Source organism: Capra hircus, chromosome 5 (assembly GCF_001704415.2).
Source record: "Capra hircus breed San Clemente chromosome 5, ASM170441v1, whole genome shotgun sequence".
Classification (NCBI taxonomy): Eukaryota; Metazoa; Chordata; class Mammalia; order Artiodactyla; family Bovidae; genus Capra; species Capra hircus.
The window spans coordinates 46,588,322-46,613,468 of NC_030812.1; the positions used below are offsets into that span (position 1 = coordinate 46,588,322).

General features: G+C 39.6%; 1 protein-coding gene and 1 pseudogene across 2 annotated transcripts in view; one reads left to right on the forward strand and one right to left on the reverse strand.

The window, feature by feature from the left end:
* GRIP1 (glutamate receptor interacting protein 1) overlaps positions 1-25,147 on the forward strand; it is a 316,084-nt gene that overhangs the window by 92,271 nt on the left and 198,666 nt on the right. For both annotated transcript variants that reach the window (XM_005680211.3, XM_005680212.3), the window contains exon 2: positions 4,294-4,374. In XM_005680211.3, coding sequence (XP_005680268.1) covers positions 4,294-4,374 — 81 coding nt within the window. The remainder of the gene's footprint in view (positions 1-4,293; positions 4,375-25,147) is intronic.
* LOC108636087 lies at positions 19,015-24,996 on the reverse strand (annotated as a pseudogene).

Genomic DNA, 25,147 nt, shown 5'->3' on the forward strand with positions numbered 1-25,147 from the left:
CAGAGCGAGGAGGGAGGTTAGTTAATAACAAGTGTTTGACTTTCTTCAGGTTGCTTGTTTACAATAAATGCTCTAATTTGAAAAGTTAAACACAATTTAGTTGTCTATCAGCAAATGTTTAGTGAATGCATACTATGGGATGTGCACTGTCCTAGAACTATCTATAGATTGACTCCTTTTTTGTTATTTCACCTATTTTTTAGTTCACTTATGGAATTAGTTGGAACTTGAAAGCCTATTTAGTGTCTTCCTGATAAACGAAAAGTATTAACATAGATCTTGTAATTAACTGAAACTTTTGAGCCGTTTACTGAGCAACAGTGAATTAATTGTATTGGCATTTATTCTATTTTTTACATTTTAAATGGAAATATAGTTGATTTACAGTGTTGCTCTAATTTCTGTTGTACAGCCAAGTGACTCATTTATAAACATATGAACATTCTTATTTTATATTCTTTTCCATTATGGTTTATCCCAGGAGACTGGATATAGTTCCCTGTGCTATACAGTAAGATCTTATTGTTTATCCGTTCTAAATGTAATAACCCCAAACTCCCAGTCCGTCTCTCCATTCCCCCGCATTGGCAACCACAAGTCTGTGAGTCTACTTCTGTTTTGTAGATAGACTCATCTGTGCCCTATCTTAGATTCCACAAAGGTGATATCAGATTATATTTATCTTTGTTTGACTTCACTCTGTATGAAAATTTCCAGGTCCATCCTCATCTCTGCAAATGGCACTATTTCTTTTCTTTTTATGGCTGAGTAATATTCCATTGTATTTGGTTTGTGCAAAAGTAATTGCGGTTTTGCATTGTTGAACTTTGCTGTTTGATATTACAATCCATTCTTAAATGTGGTTATATTATACATCCTTTTAATGTGCATTTCTTGCTTATGTTTTTGTGCTAATGACTTATTAAACTATGGATTTGATGTTAGACAAAAAAAATTTTTTTCTCTTATCCTGTACAACAACAAACCATTTCTTGATTGAATTGTGACATGCAATGAAAAATGGATTTTACAGAACAACTGGCAATGATTAGCTCAATGGATGGACCAAGAAGAAGCACTTCTGAAAGCCAAACTTGCACCAAAAAAAAAGGTCATGGTCACTATTCGGTGATCTGCTGCCGGTCTGATACACTGCAGCGTTCTGAATCCCAGCAAAACCATTACATCTGAGAAGTATGCTCAGCAAATCAGTTAGATGCACCAAAAACTGCAATGCCTACAGCCAGAATTGGTTAACAGAATGGGCCCAATTCTTCTCCACTATAGTGCCCAACTGCACATCACGCAAGCAACCCTTCAAAAGTTGAACAAATTAGTCTACAATGGTTCGCCTATTCGACTATATTCACCTGACCTCTTGGCAACTGACTACCACTTCTTCTAGCATCTTGACAGCATTTGGCAGGGAACATGCTTCCACAGCCAGCAAGAGGCAGGAAATGCTTTCCAAGAGTTCTGGAATGCCAGGACACCGATTTTTACACTGTAAGAATAGGCAAACTTATTTCTCTTCAGCAAAAATGTTTTGATTGTAATGGTTCCTATTTTGATTAATAAATATGTGTTCAAACCTAGTACTAATGATTTAAAATTCACAGCCTGAAGCCACAATTACATTTGTACCAACCTAATATTACGGAGGCATCAGCCACTGATTCATTCAATGTCTTCCCTCCATTTTTATTTTCAAAGTTTGAGTCAAGATTTGACTTGGAATAAATCACATCAAGAGAACTGATGCCCATTCTCTGATGGGTAGGTTTTTATAAAAGACCTGTGCTCCCTCCTAGGGGTTTAAATTCAACAGATGTTCCTAGGAAAAGTTTCTTTAAAAATAAATGTTAAAAGGTGCCATGCGGCTCTGTTGCTGTGCTCACCTTAGCTCTCCTGATGAAGGTTGCCAAGATTCTGCCTCATTAGGAATTATTGCCTTCATCCTGACTGACTTCAGAAACCTGTTCTTAGATAATATCGAACTTATTTTGGTCTGATCCTTCAACCAATGCAAATTTTGGCTTCTGGGTAATTGTTTACTTCCACCTGCGCTCAGTAAGGACGGTCTTAACACGAGTGCGGTCAGGGGCTGGGGAATGGATTAGCAGAGGCTGGCCAGGTGGCCATCTATAATTCAGTTTCAGCCTTTTAAGGATGTACATAACTAGACTATTTCAGCTCTAAATCAAGGAAATGGTTCTCCAATATAAGTAAGAAAACAGTTTTGCCAGGGTTGACTACTTCTATAATGCAAACTAGGTAAATTTCTAAAGACATGGCTCCTTAAAATAGAGCATCAAATACAAAGCACCCCAGAGTCTCCTGGTCAGATCTCTTACTGCCCTGTAGGAAAATCCAACACTGGATTCAACTCAAGACTTTAATTGGCTAGAGTCTAGACAAATTGAAAACTTGAGAAAGCCTTTAGGCTTCCAAGATGCTGTTCCTGAAACTGATTGCTGTGATCTGTATCTCCTGACTCAGTGCTCTGTAATCAAATACATGGTTTCAAAGCTTTAGATAATAAAAAGAAATACATTTTTAAATTGGTTTTATAAAGAATCCAGATTTTAGCATATAGTAAGTTTGGTTAAGCATATGGCCTGGTTATTAAATCAATATTGTGAGAAAAGAGTTCAGATACTCAGGTGGGCATGGAATGGCGAAGACTTTTGTAATATAAGGCAGGCATTTTGTTTTGTGGTTTGTGTTTATCCTCAAAATCGCACTTACAAAGAGAAGAGTCAGAGACCTAGGATATTGCTTCATAAGCAAAAGTGATACTGTTGATTGTACTGGTATCTGAATGTTGGTAGTTTGTCTTTATGGTTGGAAGAATATAAAGAATTGTGTGACAAATGGAATATAAACATGAAACAGCATGACTGCCATTTTTTAAGTTAATTGCAGCTTACAGTAGTGTTAATCTTTCCTTTTTGTCATTGCTTACAGAGACCTTGTTAGTTTAATGAAGAGATCATGAATCATTTCAACCAGAAGTACATCCTAAAGAGGAATTGAGTTCCTCAGTTTTGCAACATGAACTATAGTTGGGAGAGTTAATGTTTTCAGATGATAAAAGCTTGTTGCTGAATTAAATCCTTGTTATATTTAATAGTTTGCATATCTAATATAATGATATTTTTAATCCTTTAATGATTTCTTGTTACAACAACAACAAAGCAACCCGACAGTATGGCCAGAAGTAACCTTTGGGTCATTTAGCTTGAGTAGAGCTACTAGGCAACTATGTACATTATATCTGCTCAGGCTGTGTACATTCTATGCTTGAGAATGTTTAATGTCACTCAGACATCTCTTTTACTCTATACAAATGTCCTATGCCAACTAAAAAGAATATTTCCTTTCTATTTCACCCTAATATTTGCCATCCTGGATCATTATTCCTATATTCCAAGTCAGACTAAATCTCTTCCTAGATTAAAAAAAATCATTTTACTTAGAATTTGATGGATCCATCACTTGTATGGTTTTTTCACCTAGTGTTTTGCTCATTCAGCTTCTTGACTAACTGTCACAGATCCACTGAGCTTTAGTCCTTCTGTCTCTTCAGTTGCTCTTTCTCTGGTTCTCCAAGTTATTTTCATCTTTCTAAGAGGGCAAACCAGCTCATTGCAATATGTGTCTTCTTTTCCCAAACCATCTTCCCTCTCTATTCTTAACCTAGCTTCTGTGGTCTTACCCTGAATGTCCCTTTCCCTTTATTTTCCACTGGATGCCCATTCATCCTTTCAGTAGGAACCCACTAATTCTGTGTGTCTTTATTCCCCTGCAATACTAATATTCTGTCATCTGCTTCTCTGAAATATAATATTTCTTTTCCTTTCCTTTGTTCTACTAGCTTATTCTTAGTGCCCATGGAGCCATTTTATTCCTTCCCTGTCTTCCTGTTACTGATATTCATGGATATTTATTTATCAATGAATATAGGTGACAGGCAAATTATCTGTGTACTCTTTTTACAAACCTCTTACCATTCTATGCCTTCATGTGCATTATTGCTTTATCCTGACAGTCCTCAGAGATGGGTGCGAACGCATATCCCTCTTTCATAAGGGAGGAAACTGATGTTCAGAGCATATTTAAATGACTTGACCAAGTCCCACGGCTAAACCCAGGTTAGGACCCAGGTCTACAGACTCTTTCTACCATACCATACCATCTGTCTCTGGCAGAAGGATTGCAATCCATTGAAAGACCTTCACTACAGTAGAAACTGGATGGAAATTAACCAAAGCCTTCATTGTACCTTTGCAGATGAGAGTCCCTACACTAAATCCGCCAGCCAGACAAAGCCGCCTGATGGAGCATTGGCTGTGAGGAGACAGAGCATCCCAGGTTAGACCAGACTGTTGGATTTTTCAGCTGTTTTACTTTTGATCCCTGTTATTTGGTGACCTGAATAGTTCCAACTTGGTTTAAAAAAAAAAAAAAAAAAGGCAATGCTATCTCATAGAATGGAGACTGCATTCTATACAACTTGTTCAAATAACATTCATGAAAGCAAGATTCTGGAAAAGCTTGCCAACTTGTGAAAATTCATCTTGTGTGCAAATCCTTTGTAAAATGACTTGAATTTATATCAGCTCTCACTCATTGACTTACTTTCACCTCTGTTTTCAGGGAATGATTCTCACAGCAGCATCTATCCCTCTACTAAGGCAAACCCAGCAGAACAAAGTGGTTCAAAATTGCTGTGGCAGATCGTATATATGCTGAATAACAAATTACTCCTTTCTTCTTGTCTCTTTGAACTTGGATTTACTTCCACTGAGCAATTCTTGTAAAATTCTGGGACTTTGTTTCTTTAGGAAGCTGTGATGAGGTTTCTTGTAATACAATATATAATACCTTTTTTCCTCCACAAAACATTTTGAAGAAATATCTTCAATATCTTTACCTCCAAACTTCCATAGTTTGAAATTTTGAATTTGTGAGTGACATACATTCTAAAATAAATGTAGGAAGGAAATTGAAAATATTACTCAATCTTTATCTGAATTAGGTGATTCATGGAAAACCTCTTATGGTAGCAACTGTCCTTAAGAGAAGTGTTAAAAACATAAGTACATTTAGTATCAAAAGTATAGTACATTTAGTATCAAAAATAATGCCTGTCTGTATTAAATACAAGTAAATTGAGTACAGCTAAAGTTAGTGGCAGGATTTTAGAGTGCAGTAGTTTGACAACTCAAGATGAAACAAAGCAGTGTTTCGAACATTAAATTGGATGCTTTGGCAAATCTGTCAGTAAAGGGAGAACTTTCCACTTGAGCAAAGAGCCAGACAAGTCCAGTTTCCTCCCTGTTAATGATTATTATTTATAAGAATTATGTGTGGTTATTATTTCTTATTATGAAGACTTTGATTTATTATGAAAGTACGTGGCTTATAAAGAGGCATATTGTGAATGATCCATATCCTTGTTTGTGTGCTTCGAAGATTCTAAAGTAATTTGAAACATCTAATTATATGGCTTCATCCAGTGCTGAGATTTCTTCTATTCCAACCTACAAAATTTCATTCTTAGTGCTAGTCATGTTTAGAAAAACTACTGCAATCAGCTATAGGCCATCTTCTCTGCTTTCTCCTTGTCAGCAATAAGGAAGTCCTGAAAGTTTGAAATTTAAGAATGCCAGTTATCCATCACTTCCTTTTCGGCTTCTCTAATTAGATGGTACTCAGTAATCCTCTGCTGGAAGGAATAAAGAGACTTCCCACTGTCCTTTCCACTTTATACGGTACTAAACAAAAGCACTGACTGTGTGTATGCGTGCTTGGTCATTCGGCTGTGTCTGACTCTTTGTGATCCCATGGACTGTAGCCCGTCAGGCTTATCTGTTCTTGGGATTCTCTGGGCTGGAATGCTGGAGTGGGTAGCCATTCCCTTCTCCAGGGGGTCTTCCGAGACAGGGATCAAACCAGGCTCTTCTGCATTGCAGGTGGATTCTTTACAATCCAAGCCACAAGGGAAGCCCTGAACTAGTCTCATATTTTCCTTTCATGGGTTTTCCAGTGTTACATACTAAATTACAACACAGGTTTATGGGCCAGGCTTTACCTTAAAATTGGTAAGTAGTTTTTAAAGTTACATGTTAGGTACACAGAAGTTGTTAATTACAATCCTTAGTTCATGACACACAGTGATTCTTCGTAATAGATTTTTTTCCTTTTGTTCTTTCTTATGTCGTTTTTTTTAATTGATAGGTTTTTTTGTTTGTTTGTTTTTATTTTCTGGCTATGCCACACAGCACATGGGATCTTAGTTCCCCAATGTGGGATGGAACCTACACCTTCTGCATTGGAAGCACAGAGTCTAAACCACTGGACTCCCTGGGGAAGTCCCTTATATCAATCTTAAAGTCACTGAAATCAAGGAACCTTTTTTTTTTTTTTTTTTTTTTAGTAGCATCAGGGGTTATTTTCCTGGAGTTTGAATATGAACAAACACACTTTTGTTCTTTCTTAAAAGGTATCAGCCAAAAGGGTTAGATGTCTTCAACATCCTCTTAATTATTTAGAACAGTTCAAAAGAAAAGGGAGTTCACCAGCCAGAAGGCTAAGAAACCAAAGTGGTTAATAGGTGATTATGACTTCCTGTTAAATCTTAAGGAGAAAATTTAGGAACTTCTTGGAAACTGCTTCTTGACTGAGTTCTGACAATTGGAGTTCTAAACTTTTACTGTCTTACTTAAAAATACTTGTTAATTCTTGTTCTTGTGAGAGAGAGAGACTGCAAAAGAGAGAAATGCACAGAGACCTGGAAAATGCACCCTCTTGATCATTTGCTGGAAAAATCCCAAGATGTCCTCCTAGTAAATTAAGGTCAACAGAGCAAAGTGCAAGTTTACAGCCTTTGTTCTTCTGTGCTCACCTCCCAACCTTACTTCCCTCAAGAGTATCATTACCACCCTAGTGGCAAGGAAAGCTGTGTCTAGACAAAAAACGTACCAGCGAACTGAAAGAGACCTTTAAAGAGGCTTGGATCCCCTACTAGCCCCTGGATCTTCTCAGTAAAAGGCATTTCTCAGGGCAAGTGCAGTCCTGTGGCCATTTTGGTGCCCCAGTTGCTAGGGAGTAAGCAAACACTCAGAAGCTGAAACTATAAAGGAACTGTGGCTTTTCCTCACATTTCTTCCCAGTGAGCCAATGATGGTGATTGAATTTAGCCATTCATGTGAGCACTCTCTCTGATGGAGAGGCTGGAGGAAGAGAATAAGGTAGTAGAAAGCATATTAAAGTTCTTTATAAAAGTTTTTATGAAAGATTAAGCTGTTCTTTTAAACTAATTCTATAGAAACAGAATGCTTCCTGGAATAAATATTTGTACACATACACATAGAGAAGATTTCTTAACATTGGTTCCACTATTCCCATGGCATAATAAAGGGTAACTTTTCAGAATTCTGACCCGGAGAAGTAACCTTGAATGTTAACAGAAATATAATTTGTTTTTCATTCATATCAAAATTCACTACTGCTGTCTAAACTCAAAATTGTTACAGCAATTATTTTATAATCACAAGTCAAATATGTGTCTTTCATTAATGACAATTCGAACTGTAAATCCTTTCATCCCTCTGCTATCTCTTCTCAAAAAAAGAGAATAGATTAAACATCTCTTAGGAGCAAAATGCATTTGCTTTGGATAAAGGGGAAATGCATTTTTCATGTTATTTGGGAACTTGTCATTTTAATCATGTCTCTTATGGCATAATGAGTAAAAAAAGATTTTTTTGGTCTTTCATAAGGTTTTATAAAATTTTTAGTAATGATAATAGTGGAAAAGAAATGACATTACTGTCTCTATGACACTAAAGTTTAAATTTAGATTAAAAATTTAACATTCTGTTAAAAAAATTTTAACCTTATTTCTACTCATATTCTTTTTCAAAGAGAAGAGAAGTATTTTGAACTAGCAGATTCTATTCCACATCTATGGTTATTTAAAAAAATCTGTCAGTCTAATCTTCCTTTGTTTGAAAGATTACTGGTGAATCAAAGTTTGACCACATGGAGGGTTTGTCCAAATTATTGCAGCCTCTTGTTTTAACACATTTTACAATACTTTGTGGCTTATTTAATCATGTCTGTCTAATGTTCATGAAAAGACAGGATACCACACTAGACCTGAAAGCCTAAAGTTAATATATTATTTATTTGATTGACCTCCTTTTTCCAGGTAGGATGGCTTTCTTTGCTTATTTTTTTCATGGCAAAGACTTTGGGGCAATTCACAAAAGCAGGAAGAAGTCAAGGGTTCATATCTACTGCACTTTCAAACTCTTGATGCCCCAGGAAAATTATCTTAACTCTGTAGCCAAAATGAGACCTCAAAATTTTGTGTGAGAATTTTTTTGTCTCCTAGAGTATGAGAAAAGACATTTATCAATTTGGTCATAATAGGATAAAGATGATATATCTTTCTTGTATCTCACATTTGAGTATTTGCAGAGGGTATACAGACTGAGAGTCTGAAATGTTAATCAGCCCAAGATGTGTACACATACACTGTTTCGAATACATCCAGGAAGTATCGCTGCTGCTGCTGCTGCTGCTGCTGCTGCTGCTGCTGCTGCTGCTGCTGCTGCTGCTGCTGCTGCTAAGTCGCTTCAGTCGTGTCTGACTGTGTGACCCCATAGACGGCAGCCCACCAGGCTCCCCCGTCCCTGGGATTCTCCAGGCAAGAACACTGGAATGGGTTGCCATTTCCTCCTCCAATGCATGAAGGTGAAAAGTGAAAGTGAAGTCACTCAGTCCTGTCTGACTCTTAGCGACCCCATGGACTGCAGCCTACCAGGCTCCTCCGTCCATAGGATTCTCCAGGCAAGAGTACTGGAGTGGGGCGCCATTGCCTTCTCCAAGGAAGCATCAACACCTACTGAAAAATCAAAGTGTATAAAATAATACAGTGCCCTTGGCCCCACACACAGAAGCTGGCAACCTTGAATTAAGAGGGAAGGACAGGAATTTTTAAAGTTCTGCCCTCTCTGTTCAGCATTTTCCTCTTTGTTAACATACAATTTGACGCTTCATTGGTCTAAATTTTCATTATTAGAGCAGATATATAGAGTGACATTTACACTAGGATTTTATGGCTCTAATACTGTTCAGGTGGGTGAAGGGCATTTCCTCTGATTTTCAGGCCTAGTTCTCTGTCTAGTTCCACCATTGAGCTGCTCCAAGAAATGGAGCATGTCTCACTAATGGGAAACCAGTCAGTTGACTCAAGCAAGTGTGTCATGTCATACAAAGCATGGTGCTGCACAGTACATATGCCCATCAAATGGTCACATTGTACACTTTAAATGGTTTATGGCTTTGTCGGTTACATCTCAATAAAACCAAGGGAATGGAGGTATTTGCAATGTATACTCAATGCCAAAAAAAAAAAAAGAGAGAGAGAAATGTCTCTGTGTGTGTGTATGCATGAAGGATATCAAGGAGTGAGTGCTTTACAGTGTTCCTGCAGCAAAATACAATTTTTAAAATACAATTTTAAAATTATTTCAAAAATTAAAACTTAAAGGAAAAATAGGCATGAGGGACTTCCCTGGTTATCCAGTAGTTAAGACTCTGTACTTTCACTAAGAGGGCATGAGTTTGATCCCTGATTGGGGGACTATTAGTAAGATCCTGCATGCCACACAGCATAACCAAAAAAGAAATTAATGATAAATAAATAAATTATTTTAAAAAATGGTGCTGGGGTGCTGCAGATGTTGCCCAAAGATGCTGAATCAAACTCTGCTCTTAGTGAGGGGATCACCCATATGGGAATATGCCAAGAGGCAAGCTCCTCAGCTGCTCAGTCAGGCTGTCCCCACATCCTCCAAGACATCCCAGTGGGCCCAAGTGAGGACTGTGGGGACCGCAGTATAGAGAGTGTCCTGCCAGAGCAGCATCAAGACCAACAGTCAGCATCAAGAACTCAAAACAGTGATACGAGTGTTGTAATTACTGAATATTTAAGAAATTGTCAAGGCTATATCACTTCTTTAGAGACAACTTTCTAAGATCATAAAATCAAGACTTTTGGCAGCATTACAAATATGTCGGAGATTCTGCTCGTGCCTCCGTTTATTTAATTTTCCATAGTACTTATCACTATCTGAAACTGACTGATAACATTTATTTTTTTCTCATTCTCACACTAAAACGTAAGATACCCTCGGTCAGGTTCTTTATATGTCCTGTTTACTACTATTGTCTCCAGCGCATAGAGCAGTGCTTAGCAAATAGTAAGCAATTGTGGAATTAATGAGCAGGCAAAGATCAGCAGGAAGGTTTTCCTTGTGCTAAGTTGGTTACCTCATGACTAATATACTTTGCTACCAAAAAAAAAAATTCAACATAGTTTCCATTTACCGTGTATTTTCTGATTCATCGTATACCATGCAACAGCTATTCACCCAGGCCTTGGGACTGCACCAAATATGGCATTTCTAAGGAAGTCATCTGCTGCCTAAGACTAATGAATGAAATATAGGTCAGTTAGAAGCTAGAGAATTTTAGAGACCAAAGATCTTGCCTCAGTCTCATTTGTTCCTGTTTGAACAGAAAATGTCCCTGCAATCCTCTAACACCTAAAGAGAATATTTAAGCCCAATTTAACAGTGAAATTGACAAGATGAGACTGATTCATTTGAGATTGCATGCTGCTATAGAAAAAAGGCCAAAAAATATGTGAAAATAACTGAAGTCTATAAATAGAGTGATGCAAAGCAGAACTTATTACTTCTTATGGCAGGTACACATGAAGGATTTTCCCCCAGAGAGCTGATCCACTTTGCTCTGTGGCTGGTGGTACATACTGAGTTTTCAAATTGCGCTGGGCAAAAAATGAGCAGCTTGATTTGTGTGTTCAGCACTGCGGCTTTCATTAGCAATTCAGAGAAATGACAGTCTATTATGTTCGAACCTCTCTCCCGCCTTAGTAAACACGGGTGAAATATAATGAAGTGGTACATCAGCAGCAAATGATTTTTAAACAATCATTCTTCCAGCATGCAATTTACTGTAAATGATGTGTAATGAATTAGTCCTGTGCTTGGATCTTCCCCGAGTCCTCCTGTGTTACAGAAGTGGTAACTGTTGGTCAGTGTCGTGCTCTGGGTACACACAGTAATCAGAGTGAGTCTGACGAGCCAGCACAACCTCCAGTGTCTGAAAACATTTTACCAGGAGGCTCAAGGAGATGTACACAAGGAGAAAGTCTTTTCTGTCTCCTAGGCACTGAAGAAAAATGAATTCTCCTGCTCTCCAAGTTAGGGAGACCTTCTATTCGGGGGTTTTTAAATTAAGTTGCTTGAGAGAGTTAGACTGGGAGGATAAAATAGATAACCAGCAAAGACTTACTATATAGCACAGGGAATGCTCCTCAGTAATCTGTAATAATCTATATGTGTAAACAATCTGAAATAGAATGAATATATGTATATGTATAACGGAATCACCTATATTGTACACCTGTGTTGTAACACAACATTAAACCAACTGAGAGAGAGAGAAAAGAAAGTTGTGTGGATTGATTGACACTAGGGAAAGAAATCATATATATATATATATATATATATATATATATATATATATATATATATTTTGCCCCCCGCCGGCCGCACTGCACTCTTTAGGGAATCTCCGTTCCCTGAGCAGGGGTCACCTCATGCTCCCTGCAGGGGGAGTGTGGAATCTCAACCACTGGACTACCAGGGAAGTCCCTGCACTAGGGAAATAGAAGGACCGTCTTACATAGTTTACTATAGAACAGAAAGCATCCGGGCCTGTTAATACCCCCTTCTTATCCATCAGGCTGGCATGACTGAGAACAACTTCCCACTTTCAGTCACTCCCATGTTGTCTTCCCGTTTGTTATCTATCTGTGTTCTACCTTGACTGTAATTAATATGATTTTAAGTGAATGTAAATTGATTCACTTTTTTCCTTAGCTTTATTATGTTGAGTTTGATATGCTGATTGTATTTTTCTAATATAAATTTTAAATTAGTTTTCATTGGAGGTTAGCTGCTTTAGTTTCTACTCTGCAGGAAGGTGAATCAGCTGTGCAGATACACGTGTCCCCCTCTTTTTGGGATTTCCTTCCTGTTTAGGTCACCACAGAGCATTGAATAGAGTTCTGTGTGCTGTACAGTAGGGTCTCATTAATTCTCTATTTTATATATAGTGTCAATAGTGCATATGTGTCAGTCCCAATCTCTCGATTCCTCCTACTTCCCTCCTTTCCCTGCTTGGGATCTTGTTCTCTGTGTCTGTGTGTCTATTTCTGATTTGCAAGTAGGTTCATCAGTATCATTTTTCTGGATTCCACATATATGCATTAAAATAAAAGATTTGTTTTCCTCTTTCTGACGTACTTCATTGTGTATGACACACTCTAGGTCCATGCACGTCTCTGCAAACTTGTTTTTTTAAAGGTTTGTTTGTTCCCTCAAATACATCCATCAGTGTGTATATACAATATCCTTCGGGAAACTCTGGCTTGGAGTGAGATTCTTCTCCAAAGAAATGACATTGAGAACCCCAGTTTGTCAGTATATTGATGAGTGGTTGTTGATTTATAGTGCAACAGTGGGGCATTTGGACGGGAGTGGAAGGCATATGGGGCTTTTGCTATAAAATGACAAGAAATACTGATAGAGAGGAGATTGAATAATATTAACCCAAAGCCTAGGGAATAACATGAATGCAGTGATCACAAGAGTAACCTAATCTAGAAAGAGAGAATGAAGGAAACCACAGCTAATTAGAAAAATACTTGTTATCATTCATTTCATGCCATGCTGCAGGTATGGACCTAACCATTTATCAAATAATGTTACATTTATTCTACAACATCCCCAGGAATTTTCTTCATTTCCCTTGTAATAGATGAGGAAGCAAGTTCAGAGAGCTAAACTAACATGGCCAAGGTCACAGGGCTAGAAAGTAGCGGATCAAATAAAATCTTATCCAACATTCATTTAGATAACAATGAATTTCCACCAGAGTCCTGAGCAGTGAGCAAAAAGAGAAGGTGATGAGGAGAATTCTTAATGAAAATGAGGTGAAAAGACTTTGACTCCTAGTGGCCGCTCTGCTTCCAAGTAACATAAGAAAATGTCAGGTGAACAGGAGCCTTGGGTAGGAGTGGGCTCTGCCTGTCCAAGTTGCAGAATCCATCTCAGTCATCACTGATAGTCCCATGATTACAGATGGGTCAGCAAGTAGAGGCAAAGGTCATGCCATTGTCTCTCTAAGTAACTGAGGGCTAGCAGAAACTGAGGAGGCAAACTGATACTATGCCGTAGGCTGTGCTGTAATTTATTCTATACATTTGTGATTTTCAAGGAAAGAAATTGAAATTGGCCAAGCAGGTTTTTGAATACTTGTTTTTAAGCTAGTAGCACCATGACTCTCTGCTTCATGTTTCCCTTCTAAAACTTTAGGATAACACAAAGTTTTAAGACAGCACTGAATGGATGAAATGAGTCGCTTTGTTCTGCAGCAGAGCATTTCATCTTGCGAAGAGATTTCTAAAATCAGATCATATATATCTCCCATTATCTGATTCAGTGAGTTAAGAATGACTCTGAGCCATGGGCTCAATATGTCCATTTTCAGTTCTCTTATTATTAAACATCCTTGCACATTTCTAAGGACTCTTACTGAGCTAGGTGGTAAACTGATATTATTTCTGCTTTGAAATTGGGAAGGGGAGGAATACTTGATAGCACCTGGCAGATCTTTTTCTCTCTAGAAGTTTGATTGCACCATTGGTGCTTTGCTGCCTTCTACGTAGAATGTAAACTGCTTATGCTTTGATTCCACGCATTTCACCCTTGCCTATTTCACTGTATCCCTTTTTTTCTTTCCCTCCAGCCAATCTTTTACTTGCTCCCTAAGTCCATTTTAACTAAATGATCTTCTCTTATTTTTTTGTATGTGTCTGGTAGTGTTCTGGAAGCTTGCAATATCCTACATGCTTCTGTGCTTCTGGAGTTGGCCTGCTAGTGGGGGAGACAGACACTCAACAAACATTCACTGCCTAACATAAGATCAGGCTGTGCTAGGTGCAATAACGTAAAACACTAGTACAGTAAATCCCCCACATATGCACAGGTTCCATTTGAAAGTCCATTTTGTTCATAAGTCCAACAAAGCTAACCTAGGTATCCAGCTAACAGGCATATCGTCCTTACATAATAAGTTTATAATACTTTTCACAAAAATAATATATAGAAAACATGCATGCACAAAGCATAATGAAAGCGCTTTTAATCTTACAGTTCAGTGCCTTGAAAAGTACAGTAGTACTATACAACAGCTGGCATACAGGGGCTGGTACTGATGAACAGGCAAGAAGAGTTACTGCCTGGAGGAGCAAGATGAGGTGGGAGATGACAGAGCTGAAGGACTGTCGACAGTAGGAGACGGAGAGCAAGCTGCAACATCACTCATGCCTGACACCAATGGAACACACATTCACATCTTTGAAAGTTCGAAACTTGAAGATTCGTATGTAGGGGACTTACTGTGTAAGGGGGCTTCCCTTGTAGCTCAGCTGGTAAAGAATCCGCCTGCAATGCAGGAGACCCCAGTTCTATTCCTGGGTCAGGAAGATGCCCTGGAGAAGGGATAGGCTACCCACTCTAGTAGTCTTGGGCTTCTCTGGTGGCTCAGCTGGTAAAGAATCTGCCTGCAATGCAGGAGACCTGGGTTCGATCCCTGGGTTGGGAAGATCCCCTGGAGCAGGGAAAGGCTACCCACTCTAGTGTTCTAGCCTGGAGGGAATCGCAAAGAGTTGGACATGACTGAGCAACTCTCACTTTCACTTTCACTTTACTGTATAAGGAAGAGAGTCCCGGACAGAAAGACATGTGTTTGAAAAGAAAGTCTAGGATAGCCTCAATTAGTTGCTGTTATTTAGCCTCAATTAGGCAGTAACAATTGTGTGAGTCTGAAATGAAGGATGAACCCATAATGATCTGGAGGAAGGGGATTCTACGCCAGAAAGACCAGTAAGTACAAAGGCCCTGAGGTCAGAACAAACTTTTCTTATTCAGGAACCTGAGAGAAGGCCAGCATGGCCAGAGAGGGAGAAGCAAGGCTGAGAGTGGTGAGAGAGAGGTTGGAGAGAGAGACAAAAGTAGGTTCTGTAGGACTTGTAGCCAAGGTAAGAGCTTGAGTTTTATTCTGAGTGTGACAGGAAACCATTGCAAGGATTGAGCAGTTGAGGTACTGATGCATTTTTAAAGTCTCTCTAGCTTCTATATGGAAAAATAGACTTTAAGGAGGCAGGAATGGAAACAGGGAGGTCAGTTGCCATTGCAGTATTTCATTCAAGAAATAATGGTGACTCCAAATAGCTTGATGGAGGTGGAGGTAGAAAAAATGGTCATATTTTGAAGAAAGAGTCCAAAGACCTTACTGACAAATTAGTTGTGAAATATGAAAGGAAAAGAGAAGTCTGGGATGAATCCATGGTTTTTGCTCTTAATTGGGTGATGCCATTTACTAAGACGACAACCCACTGAGGAAGAAATGGATCAGTGGAAATGGAGTGGGGAATTCAGAGTAAAGCTCAGTGGTGGTGGTGATGCTGGTTTTGTCGCTAAGTCATGACTGACTCTTGCAACCCCGTGGACTGAGGCCCACCAGGCTCCTCTGACCATGGGATTTCCCAGGCAAGAATACTGGAGTGGGTTGCCATTTCTTTCTCCAGGGGATCTTCCCGACCCAGGGATCAAACCCAGGTCTTGCATCCTTTTTATTGGCAGGCAGGCTCTTTACCACTAGTGCCACCTGGGAAGCCTGCAAATTTTGGAGCTGTTTGTATGGACACCCTTGTGGATGAGGCATAGATATCATCTTGGTAGTGCAGATAGATGGAGATGAGGTTCAAGGTCTGAGCCTGGGGAAGTTCAGCCTTCGGAAGTCAGTCGTGAAGGAAGTTTCAGCAGAAGACTTGAAGAAACAGAGACAGTGCAAGGAGAAGCAGGAGAATGTGGTGCCCTGGGATCCAAGTTAAGGACCACATGGGACTAAGGAGGGAGAAAGAAATGAGTCAGGTGTTGATGGTAGAGGAATAAGATGAGCACTGAGAACTGGCCATAGGATTCTGTTTGAAGAAAGTCTTTAGTGACCCTAACTAGAGAAGTTTCAGTGAAATGATGGGAGCAAAAGCCTGCTTTGAGTGGGCGGAGGTGAGAATAGGACCTGAGTGCAGAGTCAAAGACTGTGGACAATACTTCCAAGTTTTCAAAAAACTCCTCTATCCAGAGGACCAGGAGAATGGGACAGTCGCTGGAGGGGACAAGTAATCTGGGGAGACTCTCTTTTTAAATATGGGAGAGGATACAGTGTGTTTGTGTGCTGGTGTGATTAAGATTCTCTTAGTGGAATAAGAGAAATTGATACAGGAAGCAGAGGAGATGAAAGCCAAAGCATCTTCTTTGAAGAAGTTCAAGGGGGTGCCGCCCAGCATGCAGCACAGTTGTCAACAGGAGGAAAGGCAGATGAATCCAGGGGCACGAAGGCAGGAGGATTATTGCAGATTCCTGCTAAGAAGACACATAAATCCTCTTCTCATGGTTCTGTTCTCTTCTTGAAATAATAGGTGAGGTCATCACAGAGAGGAAGGAGATGGTACAGGCTTGTAGAGGAGGAGGAGGAGGTGTCATTTCAAAGACTGGAAGAGTGGATTGCCTTAGGCCACGTCCAGGATTACCCTGCAGCCCTGTAGATCCCTAACTAAATAGAAACCTCTTCTCTCTTAAAACCCTGACTTCTTCAAATCAAAAAGGGATCAAATGAACTCACACATCTGATGCTGATACCCCATGTCATCTGCACATATCATATTCCATCTCCCCTATGGCCTTTCATAAGCATTTCTTTTTATGAACACCCAGAGTATTATGTGTTTTTATTAAACCTTTTGGCAGGTTAGCTCATCCTGTTTCAAGTTGCTCTGCAATTATTTTCCTATGTTTTAGACTTATCTCTAATTTAAGGTTGTATGAATGCATGCTCAGTTGTCTCCTATTCTTTGTGACCCCATGGACTGTAGCCCATCAGCCTCCTGTGTCCAAGTGATTTTCCAGGCAAGAATACTGCAGCGGGTTGCCATTTCCTTCTCCAGAGGATCTTCCTGACCTAGGGATCACACCTGCATCTCCTGCGTTGGCAGGCAGATTCTTTGCCACTGTACCACCTGGAATTAATGTCAGTTCCTTATAGTCAAGAAAATGTTTCTTTATTAAAAATTCTCCCACCCAGAAGTGTTCATCACTGGGTGTGGTCCATGATTGTTATATTAAAGACTTCTTAATTACCTACTTTAGGATCTGATCACCGTTATGCATCAAACCTTACAAAATACTAAGATGGAATGATGAGGCATCATGCCCTTTCTGTTCCAAACACCAAAACCTAGCACAGTCACTCACATGTTCACGCACATCTTTCCTTTTATTTTCTTCTTTCAGTATAGGAAACTTCACATCTAACTCCTCCTGCTTCATGATTTTAGTGACAGGATATTTACCATCTACTAAAGGTAGCCCCCACTTTTTAACACATTGTAGACTGGGGGATTTTTATGGAAACTAAGGCTGACGATATTAATATGTCTCTGGTCAATAATGTGTTAAAATCTCTACCTGTTAGGAAATAGTCCTTATGCCAACATTTTACCTTGTACCTCTACCCAGTGGCTCTTCTAATTTTTCTGAACTTCTCCAAAAGTCTTTCAAACACTTGAATGTACCTATCAGTTCTTCCCTGAGTCATCATTGTTATTTAACCAGGTAAACCACGTTCCTCCCTTCAACCTGGCCTTTTGTGTAATATTTTTCACACCCTGGGAGTCTCTCTAGCATGTGGCAGTGAAAACTGAATTCTTCTTCCAGTTGAAGAGCACAGAATACAGGAAGATCAGGACCTTGCCCGATCTGGTATTCTACTCAATTAATGACAATTAAGATTGTATTTTTTAATGAACAAATGATGTTTGTTTACATTGAACTTGCAATTAATAGTCCTTGTTCTCATGAATTTCTCTCAGGAGCTAGGCTTCCTCCCTTCAACACAGAACTTCATGTAACATTGAGCAACACAGTACCCTTTGTTCAGTTGTCTATACATGTATTTCGATTATATTCAGCTAGGAAGATTTGAGAAGAGGAACAGAGGAGGGATACTAACAGTTATTGAGCATCTGTTGTGTACCAGTCTTATTTGTTCAAAAGAGATATTTAATGATGCCAGCTTTATGGGAGAAGAACTGAAGTCTCATGAGGCTCATGTAACTTGCCCAAGTTTATCCAACAACCAAGCTAGTATCTGAGTTTATATTACTTTAATCCAAAGCCCCTCACCTTTCCACTCTTGTAGCCAGGTCTCAAATGATTCAGCTCGTCTTTCCAACATAGTGGAAATCGTTTCTATTCCTGCACATCACCTATATTTACCACTCTTCTTAGCAGTGAATTGGCCATACATTTTACAAGCACCTAATACTGTTGAGAATTTTGAGCATAGCAGTACCAAGGACAGAGCTCTGCAGCACCCAGACCAGAAGCCTTGATGCTCCTCCATCAACAGTGATTTTCAGGATATCACTGTGGATATCATCCTCTGTGAGCTTCAAAGCCACAGACTTTTAGTTCACAGAACTCTGTACTGTCTGCAGGATATCAGAAGAGTTCTTTTTCAAAGCTCACTGAAATACTCAAATATGTATTCACATTATATTGTGTTTCTATGTTGGTATCTCTTGGAGACAGTACAGGTTCTATTCCAGACCACTACAGTAAAGTGAATATCACAATAAAGTGAATCATATGAGCATTTTGTTTCCCATTGTATATAAAAGCTATGCTTATACTTTATTGTAGTCTGTTAAGTGTGCCATGGCATTACATCTTTTTTAAATGATGTACCTATCTTAATTTAGAAATACTTTACTGCTAAAAAATACTAACCATCATCTGAGTCTCCAGCAAGTTGTAATCCTTTTGCTGGTGGAGGATCTTGCCTCCATGTTGATGCTTGCTAACTGATCAGGATGTTGGCAGTTGAGGGCTGAGGTGGTTGTGGCAGTTTCTTAAAATAACACAATGACATTTTGCCACATCAACTGACTTTTCCTTCCATAAATGATTCCTTCATAACATGCAGTGCTGTTTGATAGCAGATTATCCACAGTAGAACTTTCAGGATTGGAGTTAATCCTCTCTCATACTCTGCCTCTGCTTCATCAACTAAGTTTATATAATATACTAAATGCTTTGTTGTCATTTCAGCAATCTTCATAGCATCTTCACCCTAACTAGATCCATCTCAAGAAGCCACTTTCTTTGCTCATCCATAAGAAACAACTCCTCATTCATGAAAGTTTTATCAAAGTTTACAGCAATTCAATGACATCTTCAGTCTCCACCTCTAATTCTGTTTTCCTTGCTGTTTCCACCACATCTGTAGTTACTTCTTCCACTAAAGTCTTGAACCCCTCAAAGTCATCCGTGAGGGTTGGAATCAACTTCTTCCAGACTCGGTAGTGTTGATCTTTTGCACCTCTTCTCATGGGTCAGGAACATTATTTAAGGCATCTAGAATGGTGAATTCTTTCCAAAGGTTTTCAAGTTACTTTGCCCAGATCCATCAAAGAAATCGCTCTCTTCCACAGCTATAACATTACAGAATGTATTTCTTAAATCATAAGACTCAAAAGTAAAAGTTACTCCTTGATCTTCAGGCTACAGAATGGATGTTGTGTTAGCAGGCATGGAAACGACATGAATCCCATCATGCGTCTCCATCAGAGCTTTTTAGTGACCAGATGCATTGTCACTGAGCAGTCATGTTTTGAAAGGAGTCTTTTTTCTGAGTAGTGCCTCTCCACAGTGGGCTTAAAATATTCAGTATAACCAAGTTGTCAACAAATTTGCTGTCATCTAGGTTTTGTTCCATTATGAAGGCCCTAGGATTTGGGAAATGGTAAGTGAAAATTGGCTTCAATTTAAAGTCATCAGCTGAATTAACCCCTAACAAGAGAATCAGCCTGCCCTTTGAAGCTTTGAAGCCAGGCCTTGGTTTCTCCTCTCTAGCTATGCAAGTCCTAGATGGTAGGAAGTCTTCTTCCAATAGAAAGCTGTTTCATCTATACTGCAAATCTGTTTAGTATTAAGTTCAGTTCAGTTGCTCAGTTGTGTCCAACTCTTTGCAACCCCATGAATCGCAGCACGCCAGGCCTCCCTGTCCATCACCATCTCCTGGAGTTCACTCAAACTCACGTCCATCAAGTCAGTGATGCCATCCAGCCATCTCATCCTCTGTCGTCCCCTTTTCCTCCTGCCCCCAATCCATTCTAGCATCAGAGTCTTTTCCAATGAGTCAACTCTTCACATGAAGTGGCCAAAGTACTGGAATTTCAGCTTTAGCATCATTCCTTCCAAAAAACACCCAGGACTGATCTCCTTCAGAATGGACTGGTTGGATCTCCTTGCAGTCCAAGGGACTCTCAAGAGTCTTCTCCTGCACCACAGTTCCAATGCATCAGTTCTTCGGTGCTCAGCTGTTTAGTGTAGCCACCTTTATTAAGTATGTTAGATCTTCTGGATAACTTCTTGCTGCTTCTTTGTTAGCCCTTGCTGCTTCACCTTGAATTTTTATGTTTTGGAGATGCTCCTTTCCTTAAACCTCATGAACCAACCTCTGCCAGCTTTAAACTTTTCTTCTGCAGCTTCCTCACCTCTCTCAGCCTTCATAAAATTGAAGAGAGTTAGGGCCTTGCTCCAGGTTAGGCTTTGGCTTAAGGGAATGTTGTGTCTGATTTGATCTTCTGTACAGACCACTACAACTTTCTCCAGATCAACTCAAAGGTTGTTTGGTTTCCTTATTATTTGTGTGTCCACTGGAGTAGCACCTTTAATTTCCTTCAAGAACTTTTCCGTTACATTCTTCTTTGGCACAAGAGGCCTAGTGTTTGGCCTGTCTCCACTTTTGACATGCCTTCCTCACTAAGCTTAATCATATCTATGTGTGTGTGTGCACATGCTAAGTCACTTCAGTTGTTTTCAACTCTTTTCAACACTATGGACTGTAGCTTGCCAGGCTCCTCTGTCCATAGGATTCTGCAGGCAAGATCTCCAGGATCTTCCCAGCCCACGCATGAATCCTGCATCTCTTGCAACTCCTGCATTGCAGGCTGATTCTTTACCTCTGAGCCACCAGGGAAGCCCAGTCCTGTCTATATTTCTTTTTGACTTTTTTTCTTTTTCTTTTTTTGGCTGAACTGGGTCTTAGTTGCAGTATGCGAACTCTTAACTGTGGCATGTAGGATCTAGTTCCTTAACCAGGGATGAAACCCAGCCCCTGTGCATTAGGAGCATGAAGTCTTAGCCCCTGAACCATCAGGAAAGTCTCCAATCATGTGTATCTTTTGATTTTTTTAATCACGGAGTATTTTCTATTTAATTAGAGGATAATTACAATGTTGTATTAATTTCTTCCATACAACAATGCAAATCAGCCATAACCGTCTTTTGATTTAAAGCAAGAGACATGTGAATCCTTTCACCTGAGCACTTGGAAGCTATTCTAATTCTATTAATTGGCCTTATTTCAATATTATTGTATGTTTTAGGGAATTCAGAAGCCAAAAGAGAGGGAGAGAGAGGGCTAGTAAGTGGAGCAGTCGGAAGACACAGTATTTATTAAGTTCACCATCTTATATGGGCACAGTTCTTGGCACCCCAAAACAATGGCAATAGTAACATCAAAGATCACTGATCACAGATCATCACAACAAACATAGTAATGATGAAAAAGTTTAAAGTATTTCAAGAATTGCCAAAATGTGATACAGAGGCATGAAATGAGCAAATGCTGTTGGGGAAATGGTGCTAAACATCTTGATATAGGTTTACCACAAATCTTCAGTTTGTAAAATCTTAATAAAGCAAAGCACAATAAAATGAGGTATGCCCGTATAATGTTAGTTTGCATGCCTTTTCCTTGTGGTATAATAATCCTTTCTAAAATTTTGCCAGGACCTGCCATCAATCTCAGAGATCTAGAATTTCCAAGCCCTTCATTGTAGAAATCTAGATGCTCACCTGTTCCCAGCCTTTTGGCATGTCTTTCATTTTTATCTTTGTTTCTTTATTATGTCTGCATATTTTTTAATTCTCTGAGAGGTAATTTACTGGACTCTAGAAACTCAAATATATTTTAAACACCTAAGGGGTTATTTTAATATCACTTTACTTAGATTTAGCATAAGTTTCCTCTTACATTAAATTCTATCCATTCTAGTTAGACTGTTCTACTTAGAAGCTACTGGAGATGCATCACTGAAATTGGGTAGCTCAGCATTTCACCATGCTAAAAGTAACTTTACACCAGTTTCTACTAGAAGTAGACTTCCTCCCCAGCTTCTTCTTGTTATGGCCTAGAGAACTCGGAAAAATTCTTCCAGCTGACCTTACCATCTCCTGTTCACTATAGTTCTTGCATGATAAAACTTGTCCATGTTCTAGTAAAGCATATTCAAGAACTGTTCTTTCTAGGAGGCCAGATGAAAGTGGTCATAATTATGGTAACAAGGACTCTTCTGCTCTCTATGCATAAGGAATAAAGGAGATAAATAGTAGGAGTTTTCAGCTGATACTACAGAGAGTCAACACACTTGTACATATTTATCCTTGTGTCAAGAAGACCATCTTCAAGAGAGAACAAAGATGTGAGGGTATTGCTGTTCATTTAAAGGAGAAAATAGAAGATTGGAAACAGGAATCATCACTTGTTTCTAATATTTGAAGCCATAAAGCTAAGCACCAAAGAATTAATGATTTTGAACTGGAGTGTTGGAAAAGACTCTTGAGAGTTCCTTGGACTGCCAGGAGATCAAACCAGTCCATCCTAAAGGATATCAGTCCTGAATATTCCTTGGAAGGACTGATGCTGAAGCTGAAACTCCAATACTTTGGCCACTTGATGCAAAGAACTGGCTCATTGGAAAAGACCCTGATAATGAGAAAGATTGAAGGCAGAAGGAGAAGGGGACGACAGAAGATGAATGGCTGGCTGGATGGCATCACCAACTCAATGGACATGAGTGTGAGCAAGTTCCAGGAGTCGGTGATGGACAGGGAAGCCTGGCATGCTGCCATCCATGGGATCACAAAGAGTAGGACACAACTGAATGACTGAACTGAACTGAACTGATGGAAAAGGGGTCCATATGTTCTCAGAACTCAGAAGCATAATAAGAACTCACATGTCTGAGGTCGCCAGCTAACACCCTCCCGCTGGTTGAAGGCAGCCTAGATGCACCTGGCCAGTGAATACCATGGGGCAGCGTCTGTTGATCTTCAGTCTGTTTCATGTCACACCCTGCTGATCACAGGTTGCATACAACCTGTTCATTCATTTAGTGTATCTGGTTTGCCATTGCATTTGGATTTTTCACTCATGCTATAGGGATAATTTATAGAAATCAGATTTGGAAGCAACTTAAAGTAGAAGTTTCTAAGAAGTACAGAAAGGCAGTATACCTTATTGGTTGGTAACGTAGCTACTTCGGTATTTAGTTATTTGAGTTCTGGCCCTGCCAGAACTGTTCAGGGCCAGTTTTGGCCCTGCTCTCTGAACTTTGGCTGGTTGCTTATGTTTCATGCTTCATGTATCATTTTTCCATTGTGTGAAATGAGACAGTAATGAGGACTAAATGAGTTAACACCTATAAAACATCTGTATTAGTTATCTACTGCTGTGTGACCTTACTATTGCAAATTTCACAGCTTGAAAACAATACCGTTCATGATCTCATAGTCTCTGTGGGTTAGTAATCAAGGCACAGCTTCTCCGGTTCTCCTTTTTAGGGGCTCACAGAGCTCAACCAGGCTGTCAGCCAGGGCTGCAGCCTCATCTGAGACTTGATTGGGGAAGGGTCTGCTTTCAAGCTCACACAGAGTGTTGGCAGACTTCAGTTCAGGGCTTTAGTTTCTTGCTGGCTCTCAGCCAAAGACCTTCAACCCTAACACAGCTGCCTGCTTTTCCAAAACCCACAAAGCAGGAAAGTCTCCAGCAAGAATGGTTGCTACATCCTATGTGCATAGTCACATACATGTAACCACATACATCCCAGCACGTTTGCCATATTCTACTGGTAAGATACAAGGCACAGGCCACACCCACTCTCACAAAAGGGGGATATACAAGGTCTCGTGGTCAGAAGTTAGGTATCATGGACTTCCTTGGTGTTCTAGTGGTTAAGAATCCACCTGCCAATGCAGGGAACCCAGGTTCCATCCCTGGTCCAAGAAGATCCCACAAGGCACAGGGCAACTAAACCTGTACACCGCAACTGCTGAGCCCACCTGCAGCAACTGGTAAAGCCCAGGTGCCCAGGAGACAGTTCTCTGCAACAAGAGAAGCTGCTGCAATGAGAAACCCATTTGCGGCAATAGAGAAAGCCCACACATAGCGCCCACACACAGCACCAAAGACCTAGCACAGCTAAAAATGGCTAAATAAATAAAATAAATAATTTTTTAATAAAACATTTTTTAAAAAATTTTAAATAAAAGCAAACTGGTTTCTTAAAAAAAAGTAAATAAGTCAGGCATCATGAATGACTACCTTAGCATCTGTCTGACACAGCAAACTAAGTCAGGCTTGGTACCAATGAGGTCCCTAATATATGTAGTTAGTATTCATTCAAACTGCCTGAAGAAGACATAGGTGCTTTCTGAGAGGATTCGTTTCTCACACTGGGGCTACTCCAGACTGGATGGTGGCTGTAAAGAAAATCAAATGAGGTAGGTCTTGAACCAGATGACCTTTAATATCATCTGTAATCTGATTCAGGCCCCAGACACGGTGAACTAACTGCTCTCCTCCTGCAGAGGCTCCTTCAGCATCTTCCTGGGTTTGTTGCTGCTCTTCTCCTTGCATGCTGTCTTACCATAAATGGATGTTGATTTTATCAAAAGCATTTTCTTCATCTGTTGAGATGATCATATGGGTTTTATTTTTTAATTTAATGATGTCATATACCCACTGATTTACAGAAATTGAAAAGTCCTTGCATCCCTGGGATAAATCC